Genomic DNA, 13,085 nt, shown 5'->3' on the forward strand with positions numbered 1-13,085 from the left:
ATAACAGTATGTCTAGTTCACTTTTATTTTGAGATGAATTTGTCTTGCCTATTTACCCTGTGAATTATTCATTGTGTATGTTCAGGACTGTGAGGTTTTGGATGCAGAGTCAAAACGTTTCGAGGACCTGGAGTTCCAGCAGCTGGAGAAAGAGAGCAGGCAGGACGAGGAGAAGGAGACGCACACACAACATCTTCTCCGAGAGATCGCAGACTTCCAGCGGAGCAGTGTGTCTCGCAAGGTAACAGCGTCTGTTTGTGAATGAGTCAGGCCTGAGTCATGCTTTATGAGTGAGCTATACATGTGTAACAAGCTTGTTTTGCTTTTCCTTCAGGAGCGACTGTTAACTCTTAAGAAGCAGGCAGTGCAGATTACCCAGCAGGCTCAGCGAGAGAAAGAGAGCTTCTTGAAGGAGAGGAGCACCCTCGAAGCAATGCTGCAAAGGGTACGAAGACCTCCATGTTTACAATTCATGCATGTGGTCATCCGTCCTTCTGTGTATAAGCGAAAAGAAAAAACATCAAATAAAGGTTCATTTAGTTTTTAACATTGTTTTTCATTGCTTTTTTGTGTATTAGGAGAAAGAAAACCTCTCCATGCTGGAAAGGAAATATGCTGAGCTCACTGGTGGCCGAGGTTTCACTCTTAGAGAGGTAGGTTTGATTGACAGCTGTCATCAAGGAAATTAACTCTGTCTGCCTCTTAAAAGTGGGCTGGACTCTCATCATTCTTTATTGTTGGGGTTTCCCTCTCTGCTAGGAGACAGCCTCTCTGGCTGATGTGTGTCAGTCCTTTAGCGATCGTTGCCATGACACCACCTACTCCAAACTTTCTCCTCCTCCAGTCAACCCTTGCGCCTTCTCATCCCTCCTTTCCTCTATTTCTCGCAAGAAAGCAGAGGTATTTTTGATGGTTTCACTAATATTTCCTTTTTCTGTTCCACTTTGTTTAAACCCATCTTATCCTAACTTCGTTCCTTCCTCCTGGTTACCTCTTTCTGCTTTTTCGATTTCTTGAATTCTGAGCACAAATTATACTCATGTGTATTAATACTGAGGTAACCTTGTAACAATGTCTATTGTCTTATGTAACCAACTCAATTCATGTTATAAGACAGTGTAAGTGATACTTTTCGTTCTAATTGTTGCTCTGAAACTGCTCGAATCACCACTAAATGTGTCCGCATCGTTCTAACAACTAATTCTCAAGTTTGTAATTAAACGGCTGACTCACTCCATGCTATGCCTCACCCCTTCTCTCTCCCTTCTTCTCTACATGACACTTTTCCAGGGCTATGTCACAGTCAGTGAAATCAATGAGCTTTACTCACAGCTTGGGGGGGACCCTAAACCCGCCCCTGCCCCCGCTCTGACCAATGCCTCTACTGAGTCCAGGGGGAAGCCCTCCTCTGACGAAGACACCCCTAAACCACCGGAGGACGAGGTGTGTGTAGTGGTGTTAGGGGCTAGATGGTGCAAAGTGTGTGTGTGTATGAATGAATGTGTTTCCCTAATTTTCCTCCTTCTTTTGAACTCTTCCAGTTTTCTGACAATGTACCTTTCTTCTCTCCAAAGCTCTGTCATTCTTCTTCTCCTGCCGACTGTCTCTCCTCTTCCTCCTCTTCTTCCTCCTTTCATTTTTACCCCCGCCCCCTCCCCAAAACACCCTCTGTGCATTGGCCGGAGAACATGGTGTCCTATCGAGACCCCTCTCCCCTCCCTGACTCCCCCCCACCTCCCCTTCCTGTCAAAAATCACCGCCAGCGACACAGGCAGGTAATGCGTGTGTGTTTGTCTGTGTGTGTCCGCAACTTTGTGTTTGTCTGTTCTAGTGTGACATAAAAGAAGGAACAAATGGTGGCGAACTCCTGCTCCATATGCATTTCTTCTTTTATTTAGATGACGTTTCGTCCCTCTTCAAAATGTGTAGAAACCACATTTCACACTATTGCTTTGATTGATTAATATACATCTCGTTTGGTCAGCATTTCCGTTTGCTAGAAGAGAGGAAAAGGTCTGAGAGAGGAGGGGGGTCCCATCTAAGTGACACATTACCCAGGAAGAAAACCACACCTATGATGACCCCCCAGTTCACCTGTGCCACACTGGGACGCAGCTACCCTACCAAGGTACACATTGATGTTGACATATGCATAACTAACACCAATGATTACAAATTCATCAATGCCAAACTTTTTCTCAAACTATTTTTAGCTTATGTGCTTAAATTCGACATTCAATTCTATTGTGTGTTGTAAATATGGCAGAATTCTGAAGATGCAATAATGTTTATTTAATTTACATGGAAATGAAACCGTTTTTCTTGTTTGTTATTTACAGTCCCATCATCCCTTGGTACAGAGCATAAGTTGTGGCAGCATTCTCCCAAGATTTCTCTCCTTATCCAACAAGGAAGCTGAATCTCGACATCTGCATAAAGGTACACGCATACACTCACTCACTCACTCAGGCGCCGTTTACACGAGGAGAAAACTGCTTGTATCTGCATAGTTTCGCGTGCGTATAGCCCTATTATTTACACGAGGCCGATAGAAACTGACCCCACAAACGATAACGGGTCCCAAGGTGGATAGATTTGCAAACGAAACGCTCTGGGGGGTCAACCGAGTCCGTGTAATCACCTCTATACGAATATTTCCTGAAAAAATAACGATAGCCCCACCTCTCCCCACCTCTCCTGCTCACTGCTGTAGCAACTATCAAAAATAGCTGTGTTAATTAAACGCACAAGGGGTTCTTGAATGAAATAATATTATAAAAGGCAAACCAGAATTGTTAACGCCCAATATACTCCTTAAACAAAATAAACAGAGTCAGATTTCATGCATTGATCCATTATATTGACAAAGGTGCATCTCACCCGGTGTTTGTAGAGAATATCTCTCTTTCTGAGCCGTCCTCTCCACGGAGACGTGCTTCTTGGTCGGTCGATGCAATATCCACAGATTCGGTTTCTTTCAGTTAACTTCCCCGTTGCATTTATCCATATGCTGAGGAAATGACTATATCCCGCTGAATACCAGCAATCACCACACACACTTCCTCCTGTCAGTAGCTACTGCTAGTGCTACTGCTACTGACCATGCTACAGATATTAGTGCAAAATCTACAGCTCCTCTACCACAACCATCAGCAACAAGTGGACATGGAGAATTACATGAACTACATGTTGCTAAATACACCGCGGGGCTTAAACAGAAGGGTAGCCATTGCGGCGGGGCTGCTCGGGCTGCTCTTCTTCGCTGCTTTTGGTGTATTTTGGCGGAAGTTACAGCGCCACTTACAGTCCCAGCATATGTACTACAGCGTTTCCAGCGGCCTCGTTTGAACAGACACGTTAAATGAAACGAATGCATGTGAACGGAAGACTTTTTTGAATACGCATACTGTGCATAAACGCAAACGGTCCCGTGTGAGTGGGGCCTCACTCACTCAGTGTTTTCTGTCCTTTTCATGTCTGCCTCACACTTGCAAACACACACTCACACTTCCCTTGGTTGTCACATGAAAAGGCCGTGTGTGTGTGTGTGTGTGTGTGTGTGTGTGTGTGTGTGTGGTGTGTGTGTGTGTGTAGTGTGTGTGTGTGTGTGTGTGTGTGTGGTGTGTGGTGTGTGTGTGTGTGTGTGTGTGTGTTGTGTGTGTGTGTGTGTGTGTGTGTGTGTGTGTGTGTGTGTGTGTGTGTGTGTGTGTGTGTGTGTGTGTGTGTGTGTGTGTTGTGTGTGTGTGTGTGGTGTGTGTGTGTGTGTGTGTGTGTGCATGTGTGTGTGTGTGGTGTGTGTGTGTGTGTGTGTGTGGTGTGTGTGTGTGTAGTGTGTGTGTGTGTGTGTGTGTGTGTGTGTGTGTGTGTGTGTGTGTGTGTGTGGTGTGTGTGTGTGTGTGTGTGTGTGTGTGTGTGTGTGTGTGTGTGTGTGTGTGTGTGTGTGTGGTCAGTGGAGATAGTGCAGGAATGTAAGTGGAGGAGGGCTGCTCCATCCAAGTGATGTAGAGTATTGTCTATGAGTTTGTTTGTGTGAGTTAACAAGAGGTGCTTGTTTGAGTATAAATTATATATTCATTGTTTTAACAATTAGACCAAAAAACGACTAAAAAGTAGATTTCTTCATGTCAGCTTCCTGCCACAAACATCACCCAGCTATTTCCAATCATTAAGATAACTGGTTCATTCACCACAAGATACAGTTCAAGTTTAATGCGTATATTTCTATTGTGAATGAAAGTGGAATAACTTATGTACAGACCACCCAATTACACAGATAATTAGATAACTCTTCCATTGCTGCACTTTTTACAAGACATATATCCAAAAGAGTATTATTTGCTCTGTGTTGTTATAGTGCTGCTGTGTTTCCCAGACACTGTACGTGTGTCTGGCCCCTGAGTCCCTCTGGTCCCTTGATCAGGCTCATCAGATGGGTGGGTCTGCTGCATGGAGCAGATGCTATCAGGGTTTCTGTGTGTTTATTCCTGTAGTCAGAGGCCGTGTTAAATGTCTGCACAGTAATTGTGTCATTATTTCTCCTTCTACTTCTGAGGACATCTCATTTTCTTTCCAGACATCTTTGGTTCGCTTTATAGGACTTACTGTTTTTCATTTTGCAGCCTATTTGTTCATTTGTGAGTCCTTATATTTAAACAAGAGTAGTTACATCTATGAGGTTTGGATTTATTTTTTTACTAAGCGTTTAAGAGCGTCTCACAGTGGCGGGGCATTGTGATCCAAAATTGACCCCATCTGGGCAGACTTCTGTCCCAGATGAGAAGACAGAGACAGGTACAACATGAAGAATACGATTTAATAGTTAGTCCCTCCTGAAGCTGTTGTTAATTTTCTCTTTCTGTGTGTGTCTCCAGCTCAGTCCGGGTCCCGAGCAGCTTCCCAGACCAACGTCTACCTCGATGCCTTCGGGTACAGCGACAACCAGGCCTTCGACACGATGAGTGTGGATAGTTCTGACTCCATTGAAACCAGCATCTCTGCATGCTCTCCTGATAATGTCTCCAGGTAGGTGTTGCAGGAATGTGTTGTTTGTGTATGTACAAAAGGAAGAGAAGCAAAGTTTAAAGGAAAATCCGACAAGAAACGGTTGAAAATGCAAAAATATCTCTTTGTGATTTTAATATGAAACATTGACTGTAGGAAGGGGGTTGGGGTTGGGGGCTTCAAAGTGAGTAGAAAGTGAGTTAATGCAAAAAGTGTGTGGAGCTGCAAGGCAGAAGTTTCCCGCCTTTCACGCTCCCTCCTCAGAGACTAAGATGTGTAGTACTGTGTGTGTGACTCGAGTTAAGGGGGACCCTTGATTAGTGTTCTATGGGTCAGGTTACGGAAGAAGGAAAACGTGAATGTGTGTGCGTTCACATTCAAACCCCTCAGGTTCAGATGAGTGTGGAGGTACACTTTGGGGTTCACCCCCCATCTGGACTGAAACCATGTGTTCTTGCTTTCCTTCTCTCCTTCTTCCAGTGGTTGCATCTGTCTTTTGTTTCCCCTCCTCTTGTTTCTCTGAATGGTACGGTCTTGTTTCTGTAGTTGGATTTTGAACAGTGCCAAACCATTTGCAGACTGACCTCTCTGAATGTTTCCCTGGAACAGGCTGCCTCCTAAAACGCTTCCAAGTTGGATTGTGTTGTACCGGCTTAGATCAGACTTGAAGACGTGTGTGTTGGACCTGAATCTGTGCTGGGAAAAAGGATAGAGCTGGAATCTTTGTTATCTTGTCAGTGATGTGTCCTGATTTCTGGAGATACAAGTGTTGCATCAAGAGAAATACATATCTTCTCAAGTGATCTAATTACTTGAATAATCAGAGTTGGTCTACAATGACTATGAGGGTGATTCATTCTCATCGACGGAGGTAAGAGAATGGCATGGGGAGGGGAGGGAGAGAGGAAAGGATGGACGGTTAGGCTTGGATGGATGCATTCTTATGCAAGTATGAGCCTAATTGCAAGTACTAGACTAAATAAATAATGGCAAATGAATTAATTCTACCCATCATACTGTTATTTAAGTAGGAATGCATGTCTATTTGTGTCTATGCCTACGTTGTTTATACTGAAAGTGAATAATAATGAACAAGCTTACTAACAGCAAACATGTTTAAGAAATATTCACATTTAAAAATGCATGAATTCAAAAGTGAAAAGTCCTTAATGTGTAATTATGGCAGAGCAAAGAGTGCAAGGTATGTGGATTTCTTATGAAAGTGAAAATAGATTTGCAAAAAATAGAGGGAGGGAGCGGGAAATAATTCATTTGTTCTTGTTTTTTCTTCCATTCCAATTTTTCTTCGCTCTTTTCAATTATTTGGGGTACCCTACTTCTTTCCCCCTCGCACTCCCTCCCTCCCTTCCTGATTTGTTTAGACTGAGTCTAATGTGGACCATTCATCTTAACAATGTTGTGACATCATCACAAATCAACACTGGGCATCCATTTCCTTTCTGGCTCAGGATAAGAGAGAATGTGTGTTTGCTGGTCAGAGGGAGGCGGAGAGGAACATTGAGAGCAAAATACTGTTTCACATGAATACCATATACACACATCTTTAGCCTGTGATGTCAGGCAGGAATGCATGTCACGTGTAGACCATATGCAGTGTGAGAGACCTGAAGCAGGGTGAAGCTGTCCTAAACTGAGGACAGGGACAAAGCAGAGAGTCAGAACACTTTACAGAAAGACGAAAAAAGAGAGGTCTGATCCCTAGATTGCCTTGACATCGAGGCTTCCTCTCATAATGGAGTTCCTGTTTGATCCAGCACACGCACACACTCACACACTCACACGCACACACGCACACACACACACACACACACACACACACACACACACACACACACACACACTCATGCATAAACAGTGAGTAGTCAGAGTATTCTCAGGGGAGTGCAGCCTTTTTTGGAAGGGTTCTTTCTGTATACTTGGATAATTGCGCAGATGTTTAACGGAAATGAATATTTTTTTTTCTTAAACTTGGATTATGCTTATACTTCAACACAGTAATCTGTACATCCACTACTGAACTGAGATTCTCAGAAAATGTAACACCTGAAAAAACATGGCGAAGTCAGAATGGCGGCGGTTTGTCACGCTTGCTGCTTGTGCAGAAGGTTTAATTGATTAACTTCATGACACTTTAATTGTAATTTAGGTTCAGCCAGATGACAGATGATTTAGAGTTTGTTTTCACATGACTGTATGCCGAGTGGTTAATTGTGCAGAACCAACGTTTTCTTCTACTTTTTTGCTCTAATGTGTGTAATGTGTGTTTGTGTGCTGCAGTGCCAGTACGTCAAATATGGCCAAGCTAGAGGAGATGGAGCGACTGCTGAGAGAAGCCCAGGCAGAGAAGCACCGCCTCATCGAAAACAAGGTCACTACCAGATCAAATCACAATTATTCTATTAGTTTGTTTTCACAGCTTTGCCGTTGGAAATGGTAGAAATAAATATATTTATCTGCATTTATGACAAATCCACAAACTTGAAGACACATTAATAAAACATTAAAAATGTCTATTTCAATGTTTTCTCAGGAGCAAGAAATGGAAGTGCGAATGCAGGCGCTGGACGAGGAGAGGAAAAGAAGGGAGGACCTGGAGAAGAGGCTGCAGGAGGAGACGAGCAGACGGCAGAAACTCATAGATCGTGAGGTGAAACTGAGAGAAAAACAGAGGGCACAGGTAAGAAAGAAAATGAAGAGATGGGAACATCACATATCTGTTATCCACTAGATCAGCGGTTTTCAAAGTGTGAGGCGCGCCTCCCCTGGGGGGCGCCAGAGAGCTTCAGGGGAGGCGCAGCGTGAGAAAAAGATAAAGAGAAACAATGAAATCTAGCTCGTTAACTTCAGCTAACTTTATGCGAGCGGCAACATGGATCGATTTTTAGTGAAGTTACCTAAAGTGAGAGAGGAGACAGCGTCTGGCCACCCCAGTTGGCAGCTTTGTTTTGAAATAAAAGTTGTGGCTCATCGGACATTTATCAGAGAAAATCCCTGATGTCCGAGTGCAAGTGAATGCAGCACAAGACGCGAGCCTTGTAACCCTGGCGCGAGCGAGGAAATGTGATTGGCGGCGATTTCATTTGAACGGGCGGCAGAAAACGAGAAGCATTCGGACCCAAGTACACGGAAGGAATAAGGTATTTGCGGTCTACAATGACAGAGAAGAGACTGTCAAGTTTGGCTGTGCTCAGCATTGAATCAAAACGCACTAAAGCTTTGGATGTTAATACGTTTGTGAGGCGTTTTGCTGAACAAGATGGTAATCGCCGCATTCAGCTGTAATAGGCACGGATGACTCGAGCATTAAAAACTGTTAAGATGATGACCTTACGTGTGTACATATATTTTTTTCTTTGTGGGGCTCTGCCCTGAGAAAGTCAAATAAGATGGTGTGTAAAACTACACTGCCCAGACAAAAATAAGTAACCACTTTGATTTAACTAGGCCAGTAGGTAAGGGCATTCCACTGGATAATAATACCCCTGCATTATAGCAACAACAATAATAATAATAATAATAGCAATAATAATTGGGAGGGGGGGCGCGGCTGTTCTTATATTCTTTGAGGGGAGGCTCACCTTCCCACACTTTGAAAACCCCTGCACTAGATAAATGTTTATTATGATAAGAAAAGTGTGGTTTGAAATGTGTGATTATTCTTTATTTGTTGATTTTACTGTAAGTTCCTGTAACCTTTTTGGGGATTGTTTTTACTTTACAACCACACATTCCATCTGTTTTCTGTGTAAAACCTTTCTGTGTTGCATATATAATTCCCTCTCCATATGTTTTCAATCATGCCTGCTTACAGTTCTCAGTATAAGCTTCATCCATCATCTTTTGTTCTTTTGCCTGGACAATCAACTGTTGGCAGAAGAAGAAAGAATCTACTTAACATATGCTATACATCTGCATGATTTGTATGCATTCTATAAATACATCTTTGTCATTACTTGAAGCAATGCCCTCTTTTCAATGAACCCTCTCTCTCCTCTCTCTGCAGGCCCGGCCGCTAACACGCTACCTGCCGGTGCGTAAAGATGATTTTGACCTGCGGGCTCACATTGAGTCGGCGGGTCACAGCCCAGACACATGCTTCCACTTATCCATCTCTGAGAAGACCTGCAGGGGCTACCTGATCAAAATGGGAGGCAAAATCAAAACCTGGAAGAAACGCTGGTTCGTGTTCGACCGCAACCGACGCACACTCTCCTATTATTCAGGTAGGGGCGGCAAGAGCACACACGGACACAAAAACATATGAATAAATATTATGTATGCGTCATGGCTACTGTTATTTCTTCTGCAGACAAGCATGAAGCCAAGCTGAAAGGAGTCATCTACTTCCAAGCTATTGAAGAAGTGTATTATGATCACTTGAAGAATGCACACAAGGTATGCTGCTACAAAAGTAATGCATGGAAATAACTCTTGTCGTGAAAATGGTGATCTATCATCTTCTAATATAATTTTTAAATGATTTCTCAACCTTTCTCCTTCTGTCTCCTACTTACCATTCATCATCACCCGTCTCCCTCCCTCCCTCCCTCCCTCCCTTCCTCGTTTTCCTATCCTTTTCCTCGATCAGAGCCCGAACCCCTCCCTGACCTTCAGTGTAAAGACTCACGACAGAGTTTACTACATGGTAGCTCCCTCTCCTGAGGCCATGAGGATCTGGATGGATGTGATCGTCACAGGCGCTGAGGGATACACACAGTTCATGGTGTAGTGAAGGAGCGGGATACGCAAATGTTCTACGCCTCTTTGTGGCTTTAAAGACTACAATTGATTTTGTCTCCGGATGGATGTTTGTATCATCTATGCTGAAGAATGTTGTGTAGAGACGTCAGCGTTGCGTTTTGTCCACCTCATTCACGAGATGAGCACGGTTTTCTATCATATGCTGAGAATTCATGTGAAATGGTAAGCAGATATAAGATCATTATTTGGATATTTTAAGGCCATGGGTTCAATCCAGAGACTTCATGTCGTAAAGTAGATCTGAATGTGCCCTCAACGTGTTGTTTAAAGACACAAATGTTAATAAAATATATTTTACATGAGCTTATTACAAGCTATGTTCTTCAGAGAAGAGCAGATTGACCCCATTTGGGTCATAAGAAGCTTTTTACAAAGGATGTTTAATGTGGAGAAGCTTTATCTATAGTATATCATTATCAACATCATGATTGTCATTTATGATCAACTAAAAATACCAAATGCTATGTGCCATACAAAGCCTTAACCTTTTCAACTTCATAGTAGAACAGGTGCTCAATTTCACAGTTGTATCAAATAGTTTTGACTGTTTCAAGTGTATTTTAATCATATTATGTACAAAATAAAGAATTCATATTCAGTAAGTAAAAGCAGTTGAGCAAATATATTATCATTTTAACTTTTATTGCCTCGATTTCATTTGATTTCTATTTTCTGTGGCATTCTCAGGTCTTAACGGTGTGCATGCATGCATCAAATGATCATGTGTGAACTTATACACGTGTTACAAAGTGCCTCTTCAATGTAAACTCCTATTTACTGAGAGCTTCTATTGTAGCTCCAAGGTGCTATTCTTACATGGTTGAATGACTAGTTATCCAAGTACAACCATCACATAGAGATTTTCAGTTGATTTAGCTCTAGTAATTCAGCAATGTATGGATTACTGTTCTGGGTTTACAATAGTGTCACCACAGGCTCAGTTATGAAGCTCTATTTAAACACCATTTGAGTCATGCTTGTTATTTTCCAACACGAAGATTTAGTTTAATAGGCCTGAGGAATAATGACTTTTGTTAAGGCACGAAATTGAGATATTTGTACATTTTGTTTCTAAGTTGTAGTTAAGATTAGTGAGGACGGTTATGATCCATATTAAACTCCTTTTGTGTGATTGACATGCATATTATCTTTATTTTTAAGAGCTTAATGTATCTATATACAATGCCAAACTGTTAAAGGTGAGAAAACACGAGTGTCTTTTAAGATGTCAGACAGAAAGAATATGGTACAGGAACTCAAAAAGAAAACTGACTGATATAAAATGTTGTGCTGCTTTGGTCCACTAGCTTTCATGAATTGCCTTATTACCACTGATTCAAGGTTTTTTTACTGACTATTCCACATTGATCACTAAAGCTGCTTTTATATGTCAAATCATACTCCATACTGATCAGTTCCTGCCTCTTGCTATTGCTTTTTACATATTGACCAAAGTACATGTTTGTGGTATATTGTATATGTTTCTTTGCTTTAAATCTTTAAGTACAATAAGATCAAAATGGTATTTGTTTGTGCATGACAAAATCATAGTTCAACCACTAAAGGAGCTGTTACAGTGGAAGTTTCTATGAGCTTAAATGTTCTTTTTCTTTTTGGAAATTATTTTTTATGTTGACCCTTCTGTATTTATGCCATTACAAATGCATGTATCTTAATTTTGTATTTCCATATATAAATAATAAAAATTGTATATTTTACCTTTTACTGTTTAAGAACTTTCTGTGAGTGCATGCTTTCCAAAAAAGTCTTAAAAAACTCAAATGGGTGGATGTAACTGACTCATTACATAAAGATTAACATTGTAACTGCTGATTACAGGAATAACATAAGAGATTTAATTGCATTCTTAACATCTAACTCGAAATGTAGTTAAGTCACTTACTTCAGACCAACAAACCTCCACGTGTTACATTTTAAGACGTGCAATCTTTTGTGAACATACCCATGGTGTTGGCCAATTGTTCATAGATAAAAGCATTCATCCGTCAAGAACCGACTACAAGACTTCAATCAATCAATCCCTGATCGTTCAATCCTAAAAGCACAAATAACAGAAGCATTTAATGGTTTTGCATTAGAGAGAGGCTACACTGCAATGAAAGGAAATATAGTTACAAACAAATCACTAAACAATAAAAACAAATACAAGTTCATATAAAAATTGAAATATAAAACTTATATGTGACCGGTTTTAGGGTTCTGTAATTATGTGTACAAATGGCCATGGTTTAGTGAGAACAACCTTGTATATAAAATATAATTAATAAAGAATTTTAATAAAATGTATGCTGCACAAAGGGTTAAGCTAATCAAGCTTAGAATATGTGTGTCTAATATAAGTGTCGATATGCAATATAAATCAGAAAGGTAAAACAAAAGTCATTATTTGTATTACTTTAGCTTATTTTTTATTTCCACATGCACATGCACAACCTTTATGCTTGTGCTACATGAAGGAAATACACGTACAACGTACTTCACAAACCATCCAGCAGAGGGAAGCATAAGTGCATGTATGTGTGCATTTGGACAAATGATAAAATAGTTGTTGCCTTTTAAAGTGTCTGGGACCAAATCATTAAATTGAGGCATATTGGGTTAACATATTTGTGTGTGCTAAAAAAGAATCAACCTTCTAGTATTGAAACACAAACGAAAGGTGTGTGTGAGGAGTGAATGTAAGTAACTAAGTACATTTACTCAAGTACTGTAAGTAAACATGTAAGGTACTTGGAACTTATGATACTTTAAGCTTTTACTCCAGTCAGTAAAAAGTAAAAGTTCCTACCAAAACGTATTTATGTAAGTGTGTCAATTAACACAATATGGAAAACAATTGCAGCGTTAGAAACATGGAGAGGTGCGCCGCCATGTGGCAGAAGTCGGTATTGTCCCCTCAGATGCATTTATCAGTTAAAGGTGGGGTAGGTCATTTATTTCAGAAACACTTTTTGTTATATTCCATGGAATGCTCTTAACATCCTGATGGCAATGAATAAATTAAATGCTTTGACAATAAATACATAAAAAAATGTGCACAGATGGAAGGCTGACAGGCAGGTAGGCCATCCAGTTATTTTAGCCGGGCCGGCTAAAATGATTGGTCGTGCTTTTTACAGTACTACGGCTTCCACAGATTTAATTTAATTTAATTTCAAACCTTTATTTAACCAGATTGGTCCCTTGAGATCATAGATCTCTTTTTCAAGGGAGACCTGCAGCAAATAGGTTCCACATGAAACATAAAACAAACATAAAACAATAAAGGACATCATACATTA

At 41.0% G+C, this 13,085-nt stretch overlaps 1 protein-coding gene across 5 annotated transcripts in view; it reads left to right on the top strand.

Annotated features, from left to right (window-relative positions):
* The window catches only part of phldb2b (pleckstrin homology-like domain, family B, member 2b), a 39,766-nt gene extending 28,260 nt beyond the window's left edge, over positions 1 to 11,506 (top strand). For 3 of the 5 annotated variants that reach the window (XM_034132377.1, XM_034132378.1, XM_034132381.1), the window contains 12 exons: positions 86 to 241; positions 335 to 445; positions 579 to 653; positions 1,291 to 1,443; positions 1,985 to 2,128; positions 2,340 to 2,439; positions 4,872 to 5,022; positions 7,300 to 7,390; positions 7,553 to 7,699; positions 9,026 to 9,245; positions 9,332 to 9,417; positions 9,611 to 11,506. In XM_034132377.1, coding sequence (XP_033988268.1) covers positions 86 to 241; positions 335 to 445; positions 579 to 653; positions 1,291 to 1,443; positions 1,985 to 2,128; positions 2,340 to 2,439; positions 4,872 to 5,022; positions 7,300 to 7,390; positions 7,553 to 7,699; positions 9,026 to 9,245; positions 9,332 to 9,417; positions 9,611 to 9,751 — 1,575 coding nt within the window. In that variant the 3' untranslated portion in view covers positions 9,752 to 11,506. The other 2 variants (XM_034132379.1, XM_034132380.1) reach the window with 2 other exon arrangements.
* The last annotated feature ends 1,579 nt before the right edge of the window (positions 11,507 to 13,085 follow it).

The sequence above is a fragment of the Trematomus bernacchii genome, unplaced genomic scaffold (genome assembly GCF_902827165.1).
Source record: "Trematomus bernacchii unplaced genomic scaffold, fTreBer1.1, whole genome shotgun sequence".
In the NCBI taxonomy this organism is placed as follows: Eukaryota; Metazoa; Chordata; class Actinopteri; order Perciformes; family Nototheniidae; genus Trematomus; species Trematomus bernacchii.